Source organism: Aspergillus clavatus, genomic scaffold, assembly GCF_000002715.2.
Source record: "Aspergillus clavatus NRRL 1 1099423829792 genomic scaffold, whole genome shotgun sequence".
Lineage (NCBI taxonomy): Eukaryota > Fungi > Ascomycota > Eurotiomycetes > Eurotiales > Aspergillaceae > Aspergillus > Aspergillus clavatus.
Genome location: NW_001517107.1, coordinates 548149 through 566158, shown reverse-complemented (window position 1 = coordinate 566158; position 18010 = coordinate 548149). Strand labels below are relative to the sequence as shown.

Sequence of the window (18010 nt, the reverse complement as noted above, 5' to 3'; positions counted from 1 at the left end):
CTCCCGAGCCTCTATTTCTAGATGACGCACTTTGTGTATATCATATTTGTTTTTCAGCGTCTCTCTTGAGCCTCATCCCTGACTAGCTGATCATCTGACTAAGCCAAGATTCTATTTATGCCAGAGTAAGCCGCGGGGTTACGGGCCAGCTAGCTAGATAGTGAACGCCAACAACCAAAACCCGCTGTGAAAGCCTGAAATAGTAAGTAGTCCGTCGCCCGAATCAGTACCCACAGCTTAGACCCCATCTACTTTCCCGATCAATTCATACCTTCGTCGTTCACCAGTTGGCATGGAGTCCACCACCAAGACATCCTCGTCCAATGCCTGCGCAGACTGTCGCAGCCAGAAACGGAAATGCGACAAGACACTGCCTTCGTGCAGTCGATGCATTAAGTGTGTTCCCCGTCTTCTATCCTACTTGTTGGGTCCTTTTACTAACAGGCTTCACGACTCAAATTACGTTGCACTTACGACTGGAACTCGGGACGCGTCACCTGGCCTCAGATCTCACTGTCCGATTTTCTTCTCTTCCATGTGCCGGTGACGCGGGATCAGTTCTGGCTACCAGGCAGCTTCCAACCAATCCAACCATATTGGAACAATATCACTTCCCGTCAGCTAGATGTGGATCGGTACTATGTGGGTCTGGCTATGACTGCTCTGGCAGATCAGTCTGTTTCGCTAGATACGATCTTATCGGAGTATTTCTGTCATATTCATCCATGGCTCCCAGTTATCATTGAAAGGAGTTTCCGCAATCGACTTTCTCAGCTACATAGTTCGCCATGCGCTGATATCGCAATGCTTCTCCTAGCCGTGTCCCTGGTTGTCGGCATGAAGGCCCAGAATGGTCACCAGGCAAATATTTATCAGATCACCAAGTATCTCTTTGCTTATCTTCAACTCCTTCGAGAACCCTCATTACAGCTCGTACAAGGTGGACTGTTGTTGACATTATATGAACTGGGAAGTTCTTTGGTCCAGGAAGCCTCTGTGAGCATCGGAAACTGTGCTAGGCTTGGGTATATTCAACGGTTAGATCTGGACGATGGAGTGAATCACCATGATTTTACCAGATTTTCTGAATCGGAGGAGCGAAGACGAGTATGGTGTGGGTTATACATGCTGGACCGGTGAGCCGATCGCTACTGAAAGAGAATGATTGAAGCTAAACTATTCGTTGAAGTTTGATCTATCAGGTAGCCACCGGCTTCATAGCACCACATGCAGTGGTAGAGCCTAGGGACACTTTTCGAATACCGGTTGATGATTCACTTCTTAGTACCTGGAGTAGCACCCCCGAGTACCCTCCGTCCTTTTCGACTCCGGCAGAAATTCCACTCTGCTACTTCGCTCGTGAGATCCAGGGAGTCCGCATCCTTGGACCAGTACAGATGCTGCGGCAATCGAGTGACATTGACTGGTCATCCGAGAAATTTTCAATGCTTGATCGCACCTTGATGTACTTCATGAACAAGCTGATTGCGCAAACCCCAGGGAGCTGGGCTGTTTTGTGCGGAGCTAATGCCATAGGCTTAGCGTGAGTATCCTATCTTATATGGCCCTATGTCTCCAATCGAAACTAAGCCAACCAGATCAGGCATCATGCTCCATCAGGACCGACTCAGTCGGGGAAGCAGGGGATTGGTCTCGTCGGAAGAAGCTAAAGCCTCATATCTTGCCTTGTCGTCCTTCGTCAAAATGGTCAGTGACATCTGCTTCAAGTTCGATGCGATGGAAGCTACCAAGAAGATCCCGTGGGTACCTCTGCCGGCCGTCATGTGTGTTGGAGAGGCTGCTATTGCAGTCAAATACCTTACACCTATCTTCGAGGGATGTTTTCAGCTTGATAGTGAACCTTTCCGTCGGGTTCTTAGCTACGCAACAAAGACGTGGAAACTTGCTGGTGAGTGACTTCCACAATTTGGCGAATATCAGCATTAATCCAAACTCCTGCAAGATGAGTATCTGCGAAGGCTTGGTTGGAATAGCTCGCCGGATTCCTTGTCTCTAGCGACCCAGTAGCAAGCATCGCAATCGAGGGACTTTGGGTTTCTTCAATGCATTTATACCTCTTGGACCCTGGTCTGTGTCGCGTTACTGAGTCATGGTCATGGGAGCCCTGTGGTGCAGAGACATTGTCAGTCAAAACAGATACGTTCTTTCACAATGATTGTGGGCATAAAACTGGTACATTCAAACAGCGACTGCCCCGCAATGTCACGGCCGCAATACATGCACTCACGGGGAGATGCCCGTGGCTGTTCTGGTTAAGTCGGTCTGTGGGGACCACCACCCAAGCCCATCAAATCCATCAAGGCAATTGATCTGATTTCATTCTCCACTCGGTCTATCATTCGCGTTGTACAGCTCTTGACAATCAGGCTGGTCATGATCCCGCGGGGTCTTGCTGTGGGGATATATTAGATGTAAACGCCGCTGGGGAATGCGGCGATAATCAACACAGCTTGGGCATTTAATAAACAAGAAAGCATGGCTCAGCAAACTCCTCGCACAGATGGTGAGGCAATCCTAATTTACAGTAGGAATACCTCTTAACTTAATATTCCACAGCCATCACCGTGGACGGGAAATGCTTCGCCATCAACGGCAACAATGTGTCCTATCACTTCCACGTTGATGAAACCACCGGCGACCTTCACTCAGATCACTTTGGCGGAAGCATCACCGGTCCTATTCCCGATGACCCATCTCCCATAATCAATGGCTGGACCGGTATGCCAGACCGCGTCCGGCGTGAATTTCCGGATCAAGGACGGGGAGATTTTCGCGTGCCGGCCATTCGGATCCGCCAGTCTCAAGGTCACACCGTGTCAGCATTTCAATATCAATCCCATACAATGTCGACGGGAAAGCCCAAGCTGCCTGGACTACCGGCGACATTTGGTGCAGAAAAGGATGTGTCGACATTGGTAGTGCATTTGTACGACAAGTACAGCGAGGTGGCTGCAAACTTGACATACTCCGTCTTTCCCAGGTACGATGCTATTGTACGCAGTGTAAGTGTTACGAACAAGGGCAAAGGGAAAATATCAGTTGAAAGTTTGGCCAGTCTGAGCGTAGACCTGCCTTGTGAGGACTTCGACATGATCGGACTTAGGGGAGACTGGGCCAGGGAAGCACACCGGCAACGGCGCAAGGTCGACTACGGGCTGCAGGGGTACGCAGCTGCTTCTATCTCTTGTACTGAATGGACACTAATGTCATCGACAGATTCGGAAGTACCACTGGCTTCTCGTCTCATCTCCATAATCCCTTTGTCGCCCTCGCACATCCCTCGACCACGGAGTCCCAAGGAGAGGCATGGGGCTTCTCACTTGTCTACACTGGCTCATTTGCTGCTAATGTTGAGAAGGGATCGCAGGGTTTGACTCGTGTTTCACTCGGATTCCATCCTGATCAACTTTCCTGGCCTCTGAGTCCTGGCGAAACGCTCACCTCTCCCGAGTGTGTTGCTGTGTACTCCTCAGACGGGTTAGGAGGCATGTCACGATCTCTACACCGGCTGTACCGCGAACACCTCATGAAGAGTAAATTTGCCACAGCTGATCGTCCTGTTTTACTTAACAGCTGGGAGGGTCTCTACTTCAATATCAACCAGGATAACATGTATCACATGGCACAGGAATCCGCTGCACTAGGGGTTAAACTCTTTGTCATGGATGATGGGTGGTTCGGCGACAAGTATCCTCGAGTCTCTGACGCGGCGGGCCTAGGAGACTGGGTACCCAATCCAGAGAGATTTCCTAACGGCCTGGCTCCTCTAGTTAAGGACATCACAGCCTTGAACGTTGCCAATTCCTCCAAGAATTTGCGCTTCGGCATCTGGGTCGAGCCTGAGATGGTCAACCCGGACTCAAGCCTGTACCATGAACACCCGGACTGGGTCCTCCACGCAGGCTCATACCCACGCACCGAACAACGAAACCAACTCGTGCTCAATCTCGCCCTATCTGAGGTGCAAGAGTTTATCATCGAGTCCATTTCCAAGATTCTCGACAGCGCAGACATAAGCTACGTCAAATGGGATCACAACCGTGCCGTTAATGAGACCCCCTCCCCATGTGCAGTCCACGCCTACATGCTGGGCATGTACCGCGTGTTTGATGTGCTGACTTCACGCTTTCCCGACATTCTCTGGGAGGGATGTGCCTCGGGTGGCGGTCGCTTCGATCCAGGAATCCTTCAGTACTTCCCTCAAGTCTGGACATCTGATGACACCGACGCTGTGGAGCGTATCTTTATTCAAATGGGGACCTCCCTCGTGTATCCGGCAAGTGCAATGGGTGCGCACGTCTCTGCAGTCCCTAATCACCAGACAGGACGCACCATTCCCCTCACCTTCCGTGCTCACGTCGCCATGATGGGCGGATCCTTTGGCCTTGAGCTCGACCCTGTGAAGATGCTTCCCGAAGAGAAAGCAGCAGTGCCGGAGCTAATCGCACTCTCAGAAAAGATAAATCCTATTATCCTCAAGGGGGATATGTGGCGGTTAAGTCTACCTGAGGAATCTAACTGGCCGGCAGCGCTCTTTATATCAGCAGATGGGGCACAGGCTGTGCTGTTCTTCTTCCAGATGGGCCCGAATGTCAACCACACCTTGCCGCGGGTGAGACTGCAAGGGCTGGATCCTGAAGCCATGTATCGCGTGGATGGAAAAGGACCCTACTCCGGGGCGATGCTAATGAACCTTGGCCTACAGTATTCCTTCGATGCGGATTATGCGAGCAAGGTTATCCTCTTGGAAAAGACGAGCCCATGATCAACAGGTGGTACAGGGCAGATTATCTTGGAACAGGGAGGAAGAGAATGTTTACCACAATGCAGGGGCATTCGTTCTAGGCTTGGCCAGTACCTTCTCATTAGCCATCTTTCAACTGCATGTGATAGATTCGAACGGGGTGCGTACAAGATTCATAGTAGAGGAATAAAAACTAGCACCCTATCCTTTCATGAGTACGGATAAGTGGTGGTAAAGAAGCGGCAACTGTGAATGTCGTCATGTCTCTTCGAGAGCCACTGTGTATGATCCGAGCAGTTCTGCAGGAAACAGCAAAAATAGACGCGATCGTTTGGTATTCTCTGGCCCAAGCATTAGCTCAGGTCATTAGCCAAGCCGTCAGGAGTATCCGACTGCTAATTAAGCAAGGGATAAGTTGACGATTATGGCTCGAGCTAGCTATAGGACGAGGGAATTGATCGTGGAATGTCAAGGCAGATGAAGAATGCTAGCCCATCACTTGATAAACAAAAAGACTGGCAGGATGAACAACAGCACGCGAAGCTGAAAATCATATAACTATGACCAAAGTCTCCTACATGCCTCGAGCGAGACATATGTTTCAGCTGCCCTGATTCCATATCCTCGTTCCTAGCAGTCTATCATGCGGTCCTATACTCTGCTCAGTGCCGTCACCCTTCTGGGCCTATCCAGCCTAACCGCAACACAGACCCTCAACATCGTCGCGCATCAAGACGATGATCTCCTCTTCCAGAACCCACAGATCATCCACGACATCACCGCTGGCCGGCGTGTCCGCACCGTCTATCTGACGGCTGGTGATGCAGGGAAGGATTCAACTTACTGGACCTCCCGCCAAACTGGCGCTCTTGAGGCCTATGCAGCCATGGCCGGCGTTCCCAGTCATTGGGATGAATCCGATGCTGGCGTGCAGGGCAAAGACATCCCCCTATACACGCTACGCGATCGTCCAATCTCCATTGCCTTCATGCATATGCCAGACGGCAGCGTGGACGGCGATGGCTTCGGCACCACTGGCCACGAGACACTGGAGAAATTATGGAAAGACAAGATCCCGTCTATTAGAACAATCGATGAGTCTGGCACGAGGTACACGCGCGCTGAGTTGCTCAACGCCCTGACTCAGATCATCAACGACTTCAACCCGGACAGTATCAATTCACTCGACTTCATCCACGGTTACGGCACTGGGGACCACAGCGACCACACCGCGGCAGGACTGTTCGCTAACGAGTCGGCCAAGCCGTCCAGGTTCCTAGGAGATGTCATGGCGTACCGGGGGTATCCGATCAAGAACGAACCGGCCAATGTGGCAGGAAAGGACCTCGATGCAAAGAAGGCTGCCTTCTACACCTACGGCAACTATGACTCATTAGTGTGTGCCTCAGATCAATCGTGCGTGGGCAAGGAGTATGAGCTGTGGTTGACCAGGCAGTATATTGCCAACTATACCTGAAATCGGCCGTGACAGGGGGGGAGGTCACGGTTCTAGCAGGGATCGCGCTACCACTGAATCGAGATTACGATGAACCAAGACTATGTATGTGCTGATGGCTTGTATGTGTACGTGATGAATTTCGGCCAATATATGTTAAGCAATGTAATGAAAGCTGTCAATCGACCATTTTGCTCCGTGTTCCATTATATATATCTATGCATCCCTAGGCTTGGTCTTGAGCCCCAGGCAAGTATTTAGCAGACGCTCACCTGCACTTGTTCTCCATGCACTAGTTCTGTCATTTAACGCCGATAAATATAAGACAGAACGCGAATTTAGGTGTGATGGCGATGAATCTGGCGATGTTTACTTTGGACGCGTCAAGATTGATTGCTGGTTGCCTTGATGCCTGAGGCGTAATCGTATCTCGCCTCAAGTTCGCCCTATGAAGTTTCAGCACCAGAAAGGAGGATCGTGCCTTTATATTACTGAATAGGTATCTCAATGGATGTTCATCGAGCTCCATGACAACTCTACGAGATTTTGATATTGATTGATTGACAGTCTACAGTCGGACAGGGACGTCATTGTTCCCCAGCGCCGAGATCCACCACCCAACACGCGTTCCTCTAGTAATTTCCTTTCACCATCCCCCAGTCAAGTTGAACATAGACTCGTCAATTGCAATGACATCTGAAAATAATCCCTCTCGTCCTGTATTTCAGGAGACAGACTGGCTATTTGGAGCAGGCAACAATCGCCCTCCCGTCAAGTCGCGTCTCCAGCAAATTTCGGCGTATCTCAGCACAGACATCAACCCCCGCTATGGAGATCTCCTGCTCCTGTTCTGCTACATCATCACTGGTCTGCTTGACTCCTCCGCCGTATTTATCTGGGGCTCCTTCGTGAGCATGCAGACCGGCAATACTGTCTATTTGGGCCTAGGCTTGATCGGACTGGACGAGGGCACCCGCTGGATAAAAGCTGGAGTCAGCATCTTCAGTTTCTGCCTAGGATCGTACTGCTTCGCTCTATACCATCGCTGGGTAATCTCCCGGCAACGCTGGGTTCTCTGCGCTTCATTTACGATTCAGATGCTGTGTGTAGCGGCTGCTGCCACCATTGTCACCGTCCACCGTCCGTCCCGCGACTCCGCGTTGAGCTGGAAAGTCATTCTGCCTCAAGCTCTGGTGGCGTTCCAGAGCAGCGGACAGGCTGTCACGAGTCGTGTCCTGAAGCTCAACGGCTTGACTAGCGTGGTACTCACCAGTGTCTATTGTGACTTCTTCTCCAATCCCGCGTTCCCCTCACTGGGTGGTGTTGAGCAGAGAAGACGCGCCGGAGCAGTCATTTGCTTGGTTCTGGGGACGATTCTTGGGGGCTTGTGGGCAAAGAGCGAGATTGGATTGATGGGGGCGCTGTGGATGGCTGTCCTGTTCAAAGGGCTCATTGCTGTTGCCTGGCTGGGATGGAAAGGGGAGCATGCGGACGATCTCTGAACATGACTATCTTTACTATTGACATATATCACCACTTCGATCCAAATGTAAATATAAGAGAGAGTCACTTTTCAGATGAAGGTCTACACCTCTCGGCATTCTCTGGGGGGCTACGTGAACTGCGATGCAAACATTGTGGACCTGCCGAGGGAAACCTGGGTGGATGGCCAGACTTATAGAGGCCCCATGGTCTGGAAAGGATAATTCATATTACAGTGTTGATGTGAGATAGCTATGCGGTGGCACTGCCAGGAAGTCTGTACGAGAATGAAACAGAGGTAAGTATTGTGCGCCAAAGGAATGATTGCCAATCCTGATCCAGCTGTGTTCACCAACAGAAGCCAGTACTGTAAACCTTACGTGTGCCTTGGCCTGCGTGGATGATTTTGGCTATTCTGCCTTGAGACTATCCTTTATTGGTTGCTACCATTCAGTAAGGGAGTTTTGAACGACGCGAGCTGTCCTAGATTCAAACGATAGCTCTGGAGTTCTTCTGCTACTTGACCTCTGACTTAAAAAGCTTGCATTTCTCACATACACAGGATGGCAAACCAGGAACTAATACAAATATCATGCTCCTATCATGGCATGCTTTATCTATGTGACATGGAGCAACCTAACTTAATCATAAGATAGTGCTTTCACCCCCAAACTACGTCTTTGCACGGTATCATATGTTGAATATGACCAATGCAGAGAGATCAAAGTATAACATCCATATCCATATCACACCTTCAGTTATGAATCAAGATAGCAATGTGCAGCCAACTCTTCAGCAGTAGTCACTGCGGCCAGAGCCACCGTCCCTGCAGCCACCACCGCAGTAGGTGATAAAGGTGATATCACCGTTGCTGCCACCATTGCACTGGAAGAGAGATTCACGGATATGGCCATCATCCGTGGACTGATGGGCAGCCACAAGGGCCTCATTGACCTGGGCTCCGTAGTTACCTATCAAGAATACCTCATTAGGTTTAATAAGTCTGGGCCGGAGTGTCAAGTTCACATACCGATGTTCAAGAGGTTGTAACCACAGTAGTTCAGCCCAGTCTTGCAGTTGTCTGCGGCGGCAAAGGGAGCCAGTGCAGCAAGAAGAGTGAGAGGGAGAATGGCGACCTTGACCATGATGCCGGTTATATGAATGTACAAGAGATGGAGATCTTGTAGAGAGGTTGATCGGGATCAGGATTCAAACCAGAGTGAGATACTGCTGAATTGAGAATGAGTTGGGAATGGGATAAAGACTCAGGATAGCGCTGGATTTGTCCTCCTTCTTATACCCTGACCTGAGGCTCTCCAACTTCAATGTTGATCAAGTTGTATGCCCCCATATTCATTCAGCAACCAAGGACTCATTGATGCATTGTAGCACCGCCTAGTTGGACGCCTGACGCCCTTACTAGCCATTTGTTGTGCATGAAGAGGTGAGGCATTTTTGTTGTTCGTATGCACTGGTGTTCAAAGGGTCCACTTCTAGATTCTGAACCCATATCCTTGATGCAGTGTAACCTTCTGAGACATATCTGATATATACAAAAGCATTGAGTTGATACTGGAGAGGACTTCCTATGACTTGTCAGTACTCAGGACAACAGATGGGCAGAAGACCCAAAAGTAACGGGTATATAGTACCTTAGCCTTGTGAGTCTCTCATGATGGAATCCCACCTTCATTAGCATGTCAAATTGTCAACTGTATTCCTGAGATTCAGAGATCACTCAGCGCTGTCAGCAATTACCCCAGCATCAACACACTAAGATCAGCCGCCTGCGTGGTCCTCTCCCCGAGGCGATCCCTACCCATAAAGGTACAGATCTACCACATCTTGCTGCCAGAGGCTCTTGCGCATCTCATTCATTCCCCCGCTGCCAACGGGCTAATCGGATGCCGAAGACAAGCTTCTCCGTGAATTGATGCACAAAAAGCTTCAATGGGAACGGATCGAGGAGGAATTCGGTCCGAGGTTCACTGGCAGGGATTTAATTCCCCTGCAAGGTCGATAGTCAAGAAAACTGAAATTTGAAGCCCGGCCGGCGACATGTTCAAAGTCCAGAGACAAATACCGTCCAGGGCTCTGTTTTGTCCTCTGGGCGTCCCATTTTCCCCCACTGTTCCTGTACCCAGGGTCTGCTGGAATCCTCTCCGTGTTGGATTTGTTTCGAGACTCAACCCAGCATATTTCCCACCATGGCGTCTGGCGTTAGACCGTTGCTTTTCAACCCGCCCCCTCATTTCGGAACACGGAGGCTGTACCCATTAGGCGAAAAATGCATTGTTGGTCCAGCTATCGAATGACCATGCTTCTTTTCAGAATGTGCTAGCCGGTTAATCAGCTCCACCTTTGCTTGCTTTAGAAGCTTGTTTACTTCATCGTATTGCTCTGGCCGTACAACACCTCTGTCAGGCCACATATGGTCCAGCGATTGCCCTAGGCTCTGCATTAATTCCATCCCTCCGATTGCGCCAGAAGCATCCTCATTAATTAAAGCAACCTCGTCTGCAGAGAACTGCAATGGAAACGGCGCGGTTGAGCCGTTGAGCGGTTGTTTGAAGAAAGCTTGAAGAAAATCTTAGCTACGTTCTGCATGGTTCTGATGCTGCTGGCGCCATCGGCTTGTCTCCTTGTCTCGCGTGAAGTCAACTCGTCCTTACCTATTATTGTACTCTGTAATGGCCCAATCGATAACCTAGCCAATAATAATCCCCGAGACGAACCAAAAACCTCAGCCTCGAAAATCAATCCCGGGGGTAAGCGCTAGGATGTGATACAGCCTACAGAAATTGCTATCACTCCTGTGATCAGCACTTAGCAGTTAGCACCCACTCTCAAAGAAGTCTCGACGATCCAATAGAATGTCGAAGCGTTGATCCCAAAAGAGGCAACCTCATGTAATGACTCATTAGTAGTAGTCTCAGCTCAGCGCCAGCACAGCAAGGACATCCCTCAATAGTCAATGCCGTCCAACCAACTCTCGACTTTCTGTTCCTTTGCGCTGCACTCTCTTCCCAATTCTGACTCCGCATCATCAGGCTCCTCGTCATCAGTGCCGTCGATATCAATCCAAGAATGTTGATATATCGATCGTTCGTTCGGAGGATATCCCGTTGATCTTAACCATTGGAAAATCCCACGCGTGGCGACTTCAGACAAAGATTGCGAGAGGAGATCATAGTTAAAATGCCTGGGCGTGGCGGATTCCCTTTTGGTGGTGGAAGATGAGGTTTGGTCATCGATCTGCCTTTTGTCTCCCTTTCCAAAGTCTTGAATTGCACCATCATTTGACAAGAGCCATTCCCAGGATTGGTATTCTAGGCAATGCGTAGCGGCACATTGAGCGTGCTCTCGAACCGTCAGCTCTGTGTCGCATAATTGCGTCGCGCCGAAGGGCTTCCAGGGCCATATTGGAGGCCGGTCATGGCCTTCGGCGGCTGTAATGAACAATAAACGACATTCATCATCGCGGCGTATGGATTCACCATTGACGTGTTGAGTTTGAGAAGTTAGAAAAGTCTGTGGTACCCCCGTCCATGCAGAAGCTGGAAGATCTAGTGCGACCATTCCTATATGTATATCCCGCAGGACAGGTTTGACTACATTCAAGCAAACTGCTCCAAGCCAAAGTATTCCGAGTTGAGGCTGTCGCTTGGAAAGTAAAGCAGCTATTGAGGCCGGGTTCGTTGGAGAGATCGAGTTAAGCACTGCAAACGCCGGGTTTAACCAAGCGCTGACAAGATTACACTCAATATTAGGATTGAAGAAGGTACTGCACAGAAGAGAGCGGAGTCCCCAAGGGTTAGAACTCAAGGTCATGTACTTAGGGAGCAGTTCTTTATGGGTCTCAAGAAGATCATTGATAGTCGTGAGAGAGACATGACCAAAACTTGCCGTTAGTTCCGCCCCGGAAAGCTGTTTTGGAAAGGGAAGGGAAATCGCTTTGCCCCATAGAAATGGAATGTAGAGTACTTCAGTGAGTGCGACTGAACATTGGGCATATAACCGATAGTGCTCGCAGAAACGCGTGAGGTATCCCAGGGCGACAACTGATGATGGCGGCGATGACTCGCTGACCACGGATAATTTGGATGACACGGTTAATCCGACATCCTTTGCCGAAACTGACCACGGTGAGAAGTATACTTGACCATTATACTTGGTCGTCGCACCCCAGCAGTCATCAGACGAGAGTATGGTGCGCCACCAGAGAGCCTCTTCAGTAGAGACCTCCTCCCCAAGGTCGATCTGGATGGCAGGTCGCTCGTCCGGTTGTGGTGCTGCGCTAGATATCCCCGGTGCATCATAGTCCATCTGACTTTCGTGGTCCGCCGAGGGACTAAGCAACTCAACGCATCGAGCAGAGAGGATATAGGCCCATGCAAAGTAGAGGACCGCTAGATAGTTTCCATTGTCGTAACCCTCAAGCCCCTTGACACCAGGCCACTCCGCAAGCGGTGCATCTTCAGACAACCTCACGCTTAATCGGCTCCCAACAGCTAAGAGAAGCTGCTTGGGCAAGACGGTTGGCGGTAGGTCACAGATCCCTTTCGAGGTTCTCCACGTTGAGCGACCATTCACGAGCAGACCACCTTTTCCGGGTGCTGCTGGCTTCTCTTCGCAGGCGAACGAACTCATCTCGCCATGGGGAACGAGGCCGTCGCCAAGGAATGGTGGGGTCTGGGATATCTATACTCAACTAAACACCCATCATTGGTGCAGCATGGCACGGGCTCTACTCCGTACAATTTAGGTGTTAGCCGCTTTGCCCCTCCGCTAGATATGTAGGTCTCGTCACTTCCCGTCTGGCTTTTCTTTCTTGAGCGACGCTTGCATGATGACAGATAGAATACGATATGCGGTCCCAAACCATCACCCTCGAAAATACTTGCATTCGGGTCACTGTTCTCATTGACAAGGACGGAGCAGCATATCTACAAGAGGTGCTTCCGCTTCCTGCAATCTCGCCGACCCCATCTTCTCCCAATTTCAGCAATTCATATTGCTACCTGTTGGAGGCACGACTAGCCGGGGAGGGAACAGCGAGAAACAAGTCCTCTAAGAGCCTGGTAGGAAGTTATGTTGGCTCTCGTTTGCGATATCAGTCTCATGAGTTCGAAAATCGCCCGGATAGTCGGACCCTTCACGTTCGATTGCTCGATGATGTGACCGGAGCGACAGTGACATCCCATCTGACAATTTATCATGGGTTTCCTGTGCTCCGTGCCACTGCTACAATTCAAAACGGCGGCGACAAGGACATTGTTGTCACACAGCTGTCGTCCCTCGTTCTTGGTGGATTGTCGGCCGGCTCGAACAGATGGTGGCATGAGTACAAGCTCTCTGTTCCCACAAACTCGTGGTTTCGAGAAGCACAGTGGGGAGAGCATGACCTACCGAGTCTGGGTATCGATGACTATGGTGTCTACGGCCGCCCGGAGTATCATTGGGGCACTCTGGGGCATTACTCTGTCTCCAATCGTGGTACCTTTTCCACAGAGGGGCATTTGCCCATGGGACTGTTGAAGCGAAATGATGAAAAAGATAGCTGGTTGTGGCAAATTGAAAACAATGGCTCTTGGCGATGGGAGATTGGTGACTGGAAGGACAACATCTATCTTGCCGCGGGAGGCCCCGTAGAGACTGACCACGACTGGAGGCAACGACTCGCGCCGGGAGAGCAATTTACCACAGTCGCTGTGGCTCTTTGCCACGTGCACGACGATTATCAGAAAGCCTTTTCCGCTATAACGCGATATCGACGGCACATGCGGCGCAAGCATTGCGACAATGAGCGGCTACCCATCATATTCAACGACTACATGAATTGTCTAATGGGCGATCCAACCGAGGACAAGATACTGGCTCTTCTAGATCCAGTCGTTCAGGCAGGCGCCGAATACTTTGTCATTGATGCGGGTTGGTATGCCGATGATTCCGGATGGTGGGACGACGTCGGGCAGTGGGAGCCTTCCAAAAAGCGCTTCCCCTCGGGGTTTCAAGAACTCCTGGCGAGAATCGAACAAAAGGGTCTCGTCCCGGGATTATGGCTTGAGCCAGAAGTGATTGGGGTGCGCAGTGTGGTCGCGAACCAACTCCCGGACGAAGGGTTTTTCCAACGAGACGGCCATCGCATCGTGGAAAAAGACCGGTTTCAGCTAGACTACCGAAATTCCGCTGTACGAAAACACATGAGCAATGTCATCCATCGGTTGGTTACCGAGTATGGCGTGGGATATTTCAAATTTGACTACAATATTGACGTGACCCAAGGTACAGATGTCAACTGCTCGAGTTCTGGATCAGGGCAGCTCGAGCACAATCGTGCCTATCTCAAATGGGTGAACGAGCTGCATGATCAATATCCCCACTTGGTAATTGAGAACTGTTCGAGTGGTGCTCAGCGAATGGACTATGCCATGTTGGCCGTGCACGCGTTGCAATCATCTAGCGACCAACAAGATCCCGAACGGTATCCCGCCATTGTATCGGCCCTTCCCACTGCTGTCGCTCCAGAGCAAGGTGCGGTATGGGCATATCCACAGCCGGTATGGGACGACGAGCTCAATGCAATGACAGTGGTGAATTCACTACTTGGTCGCGTGCATCTCAGTGGAAGATTGGATCTTCTCCAGCCGCATCAGTTTGCTTTGATCAAAGAAGGCATGGATGTATATAAGGTGATCCGTGCCGATCTCAAGACAGCAATTCCGTTCTGGCCTCTTGGGCTGCCTCACTGGCATGACGACTGGGTTTCCCTAGGGATGTCTGCACAGACGGCAGAAGGTCAAGACAGCGGATGCTATTATGTTGCGGTTTGGAGACGGGGCGGCGATGGTAGCATGATGCTCCCCATAAGAGCCCTTCAGGGTCAGGATATGCAAATCCAGACCATCTATCCTTCCGCATTGGCTACAGAGGTTCAATGGGTCGCTTCGGAGGGCTGCTTGGTGGTGACAATTCCGTCCGAGCTGGGTGCTCGTCTGATCAAGTTGATGGTCAATTAGAACTCATCATAGGAAAGAGAATACGATATCACTTTTGCTATGTTTTCCCACCTATGCTCGTTCCCAACGGTTTTTTCTCATTCCGAGAATACAGATAACCATTCCTTCATGCCCGGAAGCTTTGGGCTTTTCAGCCGATGGGGAATTGAGAAAGTAATATTGTCCGACTGATGGATAGGTATATCCAAACGGCACAATGCGATTAACAGTATTAGGGCAGGAGTCTCCAAATTTAGTGCACGTCTTCCTCCTCGAGAAGCCTTACGAAATCATGAGAGCGGAAATGAAGGGTAGCAGAGTAGCTGGGAATGGTAGACAGATCCGTCAATTCGAAGTAGCTCGGGGGTTCCTTTTCTTTCTCTCGCGTCTCCGGCACGGAAAGCGCCTCCCCGGGAAATTTGTCCTGGCAATGGTCCTTGTAATGTGGTAAAAAGACATCCGGTGGAGCGGACATGGAGGGGAAAGCTGGAGTCTCTGACATATTGTCACCAGTAGCGGATGACAACGGAGAAAAGTGAATGAAAATGGGAAGAGTCAAGCGAATCTGATATTTATCAGCCTCTCATCAAGTGCGACAATAGAGTTCTTCAAGGACTAACCAAAGAAACATGACCATCCCGGTTCGCTATCCTGATGTCGACTCTGATCAAATGGCGTATAGGCATTGTGCTGTTCGGGTGACTTTGCCGACACTTTCTCCTATTTCGAGGAAGTTGGAGTCTTCGAATGATATGATACCAATCCGCTCCATCCGATGATGGGATCACATCACCCCAACCCGCAGCTGTATAGTTGTCCGTCAAAATGTCGCGGGATCGGATAGCTTGTAGTGGACATTTCCTCTCCTCAATCTCCACGAGTTGGCAATTGATACTCTCCAGTTCAAGGCCTTTGCGAAGTGGAATGAACTGGAAGTTCAACGGGACTTCACTGCCGAATGGAAAGGCTTGTGATGGCATGCTCACTGTATAGACCACTTTCCCAGACCAAAAATTCTCGATGACCTACGAGCAGTTAGTCTATAACTACCACAATCCCGAGCATGAGTACCTTTGGTTCGGGTATCAATAGAGAATCATATCTTCGGTGAACCGTCAGTCGCTTCGTGATTTTGATTGTTTCTCCATTCCCAGCGTGAATCTCCGCTCTGAGTGTGTATCTGATAGAGCTATCGTCGAGCCCTTCAAGAGACTCGGGTAACCGATTCGATACCGGAAATGTGAATGAAAACTCGTAATTATCTGGTGGTAGAACCGCCGGCATTGTTTCCCTTGTCTGGCCCAGGAAACTCCAGATATGATGTACTATCGGTAATTCTTTCCAACATATCTTCCGATGTCCAGCTGCAGAATCGTGAGAGATAGGATCCCAACTGAAATGTATAATGAGCTGAGAGGTCAAAACTGGAATAATATGGACTTGCGTACTTGACATAGTGCCACCCTTCGAAGTGCAATTTGATATCCGCCATGTATGTGAGTTTGTTCAAACATAATAGGACTTTCCCTCGTAACTCGCTATATCGGGAACCATCTTCCAGCTCGCTAAGCCATAGTGTGTCATTCTCGAGCCTTCGCAGAAGTTACAATTAGCATCCAGCCGCACTCGCAACTCAATGACTCTGCCAACGATACCTTATGTCAAAATACACTGGACGGACATGCTGCCCAGGCCTACTCCGGAATAGACTTTGTAGCATATTGATATCTTCCTCATGAGGATAGCAGTGGGCTATCATATCACATATTCCTGGCCATGAGAGTGCGAGGCCTACCGATGATATAGTATCTGTACATTTGATATTACCATTTACGGCCGTTCCGCTTCTGCGGCGGATAGGTTGCCTTTTTCGGAATCCCGCCTTCTGACATACATCGTCGACGTCGCTAGTGGCCCCAGCTATAAGATGTTCATACACATTCAAGAGCGAATCATATCAGCTAACAAGCAATAAAGAGTTACGACGACATCTGACTTGATCCTTTGACGAAAGATGTCTCACCTTTGGTGAGCTGGCCCATGCAGAGTGTGCTCTTCATGCTGGCGGTTACACCTTAAGGGGTAGTATATCCACACGTGAGTGGGCGACTGATCGCGACAATTACGGATGGGTACATCGTCGCCTTTTCAATTACTGTTATCAAGCACTTAAAAAGTCTCTATACCAGAGGAGCCTGGCTTCTACGGTCTACACGTGTTTTGTAACAAAGTGTCAAAACCCCAACTGTATTTGAAACTAATCAACGAACGAACCGGACTCTCCCCTTTCCACAACCTATGCTCATAGGGAGCGAGTAAGCAAAAGTGTAGAATTAATGCCCTCAGGGTAAAGGAAATGGGACGAGTGTATCTTCCTTGATCCACAGCTTCTGTATTTCCTGGAGTGCCCGACTAATATGTTGGCCATCAACGACCGTATGAAGGGTTTGCTTACCCTCAGGGAAGAAAATAGGTTTAAACTCACCAGCCAGGGTGTATTCATAGAGCCGGACAAAATCACCAATGGCAATCAGTCCATAGATTCCCCTCTTTTCGCGGTTGGGGAGGGCGAAAAACGCCGCCGCCAGGGCCGGACGCAGCTCAGCCTCTTTATCCGCCCAAGCGTAAGCTGCACTCCTGTCTGGCACGGGGGAAGGCGCGACGATCAAATGGATGATCTTGGCCAAGGCACCGGAGCTGAGCATTGCCGTCAGGCATGCCCGCTGCTCGCCTGGGGAGGCACCATTAGCGAACAGATACGCCGGTGAGGGGAAGGTATTGGCCTGGAACGGGAAGAACCCGTTGATGATATCCGCCCAGAACTCGAACATGCGGTTTTCCGCCGTTTTCCCGCAGCTGACAAAGTCTGCATAATCCGTGTCAGAGTCCTACATGCGATTAGCAAGTTTTAAAGATATGAAAGGGGGTGAAGCTTACCATCTTGACGGTCTTGTAGCTCAAAGTGGGGTGGCGTATCGAGAGATATAGTAAGTTAGGAGTCGAGAGCGAAGAATTAATTGCAGATGGAATGAAGAAAAGGAAAGTATCTATACAAAAGGCTGGGGTTTATATACCTGCTATGACCCTTTGTGGCAGTGATTCATTCCAGTGCCACTGTTTGTTATTACACAGGGAACGAAGAGTTGTCCCGCAAAGGGCCAATTGGACTCGAAACAAAGAAACGGAAGAATATGAAGAGACATCCCCTTCATTGATATTTTTCAACAAGGAACTCCTGCCAATATGAAGCAACCAGATGTTTCAGATGCACAAGTACAGTCTTTCTTTGCTGCTCATGCCGACTTGTTT

General features: G+C 49.9%; 10 protein-coding genes across 10 annotated transcripts; 6 read left to right on the top strand and 4 right to left on the bottom strand.

The window, feature by feature from the left end:
• Nucleotides 1-292: 292 nt before the first annotated feature.
• Nucleotides 293-1917, top strand: ACLA_044630 (putative C6 transcription factor; the record flags this gene model as incomplete). Its single annotated transcript, XM_001275168.1, has 4 exons — nt 293-396; nt 576-1136; nt 1190-1543; nt 1599-1917. The coding sequence occupies 4 exons, from the start codon at nt 293-295 to the stop codon at nt 1915-1917; spliced, it is 1338 nt and encodes a 445-aa protein (XP_001275169.1).
• A 579-nt stretch (nt 1918-2496) lies between these two features.
• ACLA_044620 (alpha-galactosidase) lies at nt 2497-4786 on the top strand (the record flags this gene model as incomplete). Its single annotated transcript, XM_001275167.1, has 3 exons — nt 2497-2524; nt 2578-3184; nt 3238-4786. 3 exons carry the CDS (start codon nt 2497-2499, stop codon nt 4784-4786), a joined length of 2184 nt encoding a protein of 727 aa, XP_001275168.1.
• Nucleotides 4787-5408: 622 nt separating this feature from the next.
• Nucleotides 5409-6242, top strand: ACLA_044610 (PIG-L family deacetylase; the record flags this gene model as incomplete). The annotated part of the gene is made up of 1 exon (XM_001275166.1): nt 5409-6242. One exon carries the CDS (start codon nt 5409-5411, stop codon nt 6240-6242), a length of 834 nt encoding a protein of 277 aa, XP_001275167.1.
• A 668-nt stretch (nt 6243-6910) lies between these two features.
• ACLA_044600 (YoaK family protein) lies at nt 6911-7723 on the top strand (the record flags this gene model as incomplete). The annotated part of the gene is made up of 1 exon (XM_001275165.1): nt 6911-7723. One exon carries the CDS (start codon nt 6911-6913, stop codon nt 7721-7723), a length of 813 nt encoding a protein of 270 aa, XP_001275166.1.
• A 772-nt stretch (nt 7724-8495) lies between these two features.
• Nucleotides 8496-8848, bottom strand: ACLA_044590 (uncharacterized protein; the record flags this gene model as incomplete). The annotated part of the gene is made up of 2 exons (XM_001275164.1): nt 8496-8674; nt 8734-8848. 2 exons carry the CDS (start codon nt 8846-8848, stop codon nt 8496-8498), a joined length of 294 nt encoding a protein of 97 aa, XP_001275165.1.
• A 1062-nt stretch (nt 8849-9910) lies between these two features.
• ACLA_044580 (uncharacterized protein) lies at nt 9911-10155 on the top strand (the record flags this gene model as incomplete). The annotated part of the gene is made up of 2 exons (XM_001275163.1): nt 9911-9997; nt 10081-10155. The coding sequence occupies 2 exons, from the start codon at nt 9911-9913 to the stop codon at nt 10153-10155; spliced, it is 162 nt and encodes a 53-aa protein (XP_001275164.1).
• A 512-nt stretch (nt 10156-10667) lies between these two features.
• Nucleotides 10668-12353, bottom strand: ACLA_044570 (uncharacterized protein; the record flags this gene model as incomplete). Its single annotated transcript, XM_001275162.1, has 1 exon — nt 10668-12353. One exon carries the CDS (start codon nt 12351-12353, stop codon nt 10668-10670), a length of 1686 nt encoding a protein of 561 aa, XP_001275163.1.
• Nucleotides 12354-12359: 6 nt separating this feature from the next.
• ACLA_044560 (putative Melibiase subfamily) lies at nt 12360-14722 on the top strand (the record flags this gene model as incomplete). Its single annotated transcript, XM_001275161.1, has 2 exons — nt 12360-12470; nt 12560-14722. 2 exons carry the CDS (start codon nt 12360-12362, stop codon nt 14720-14722), a joined length of 2274 nt encoding a protein of 757 aa, XP_001275162.1.
• Nucleotides 14723-14954: 232 nt separating this feature from the next.
• Nucleotides 14955-16156, bottom strand: ACLA_044550 (arrestin C-terminal domain-containing protein; the record flags this gene model as incomplete). Its single annotated transcript, XM_001275160.1, has 3 exons — nt 14955-15266; nt 15322-15726; nt 15755-16156. The coding sequence occupies 3 exons, from the start codon at nt 16154-16156 to the stop codon at nt 14955-14957; spliced, it is 1119 nt and encodes a 372-aa protein (XP_001275161.1).
• Nucleotides 16157-16456: 300 nt separating this feature from the next.
• Nucleotides 16457-17641, bottom strand: ACLA_044540 (uncharacterized protein; the record flags this gene model as incomplete). Its single annotated transcript, XM_001275159.1, has 4 exons — nt 16457-16492; nt 16596-16621; nt 17187-17589; nt 17639-17641. 4 exons carry the CDS (start codon nt 17639-17641, stop codon nt 16457-16459), a joined length of 468 nt encoding a protein of 155 aa, XP_001275160.1.
• Nucleotides 17642-18010: the final 369 nt, after the last annotated feature.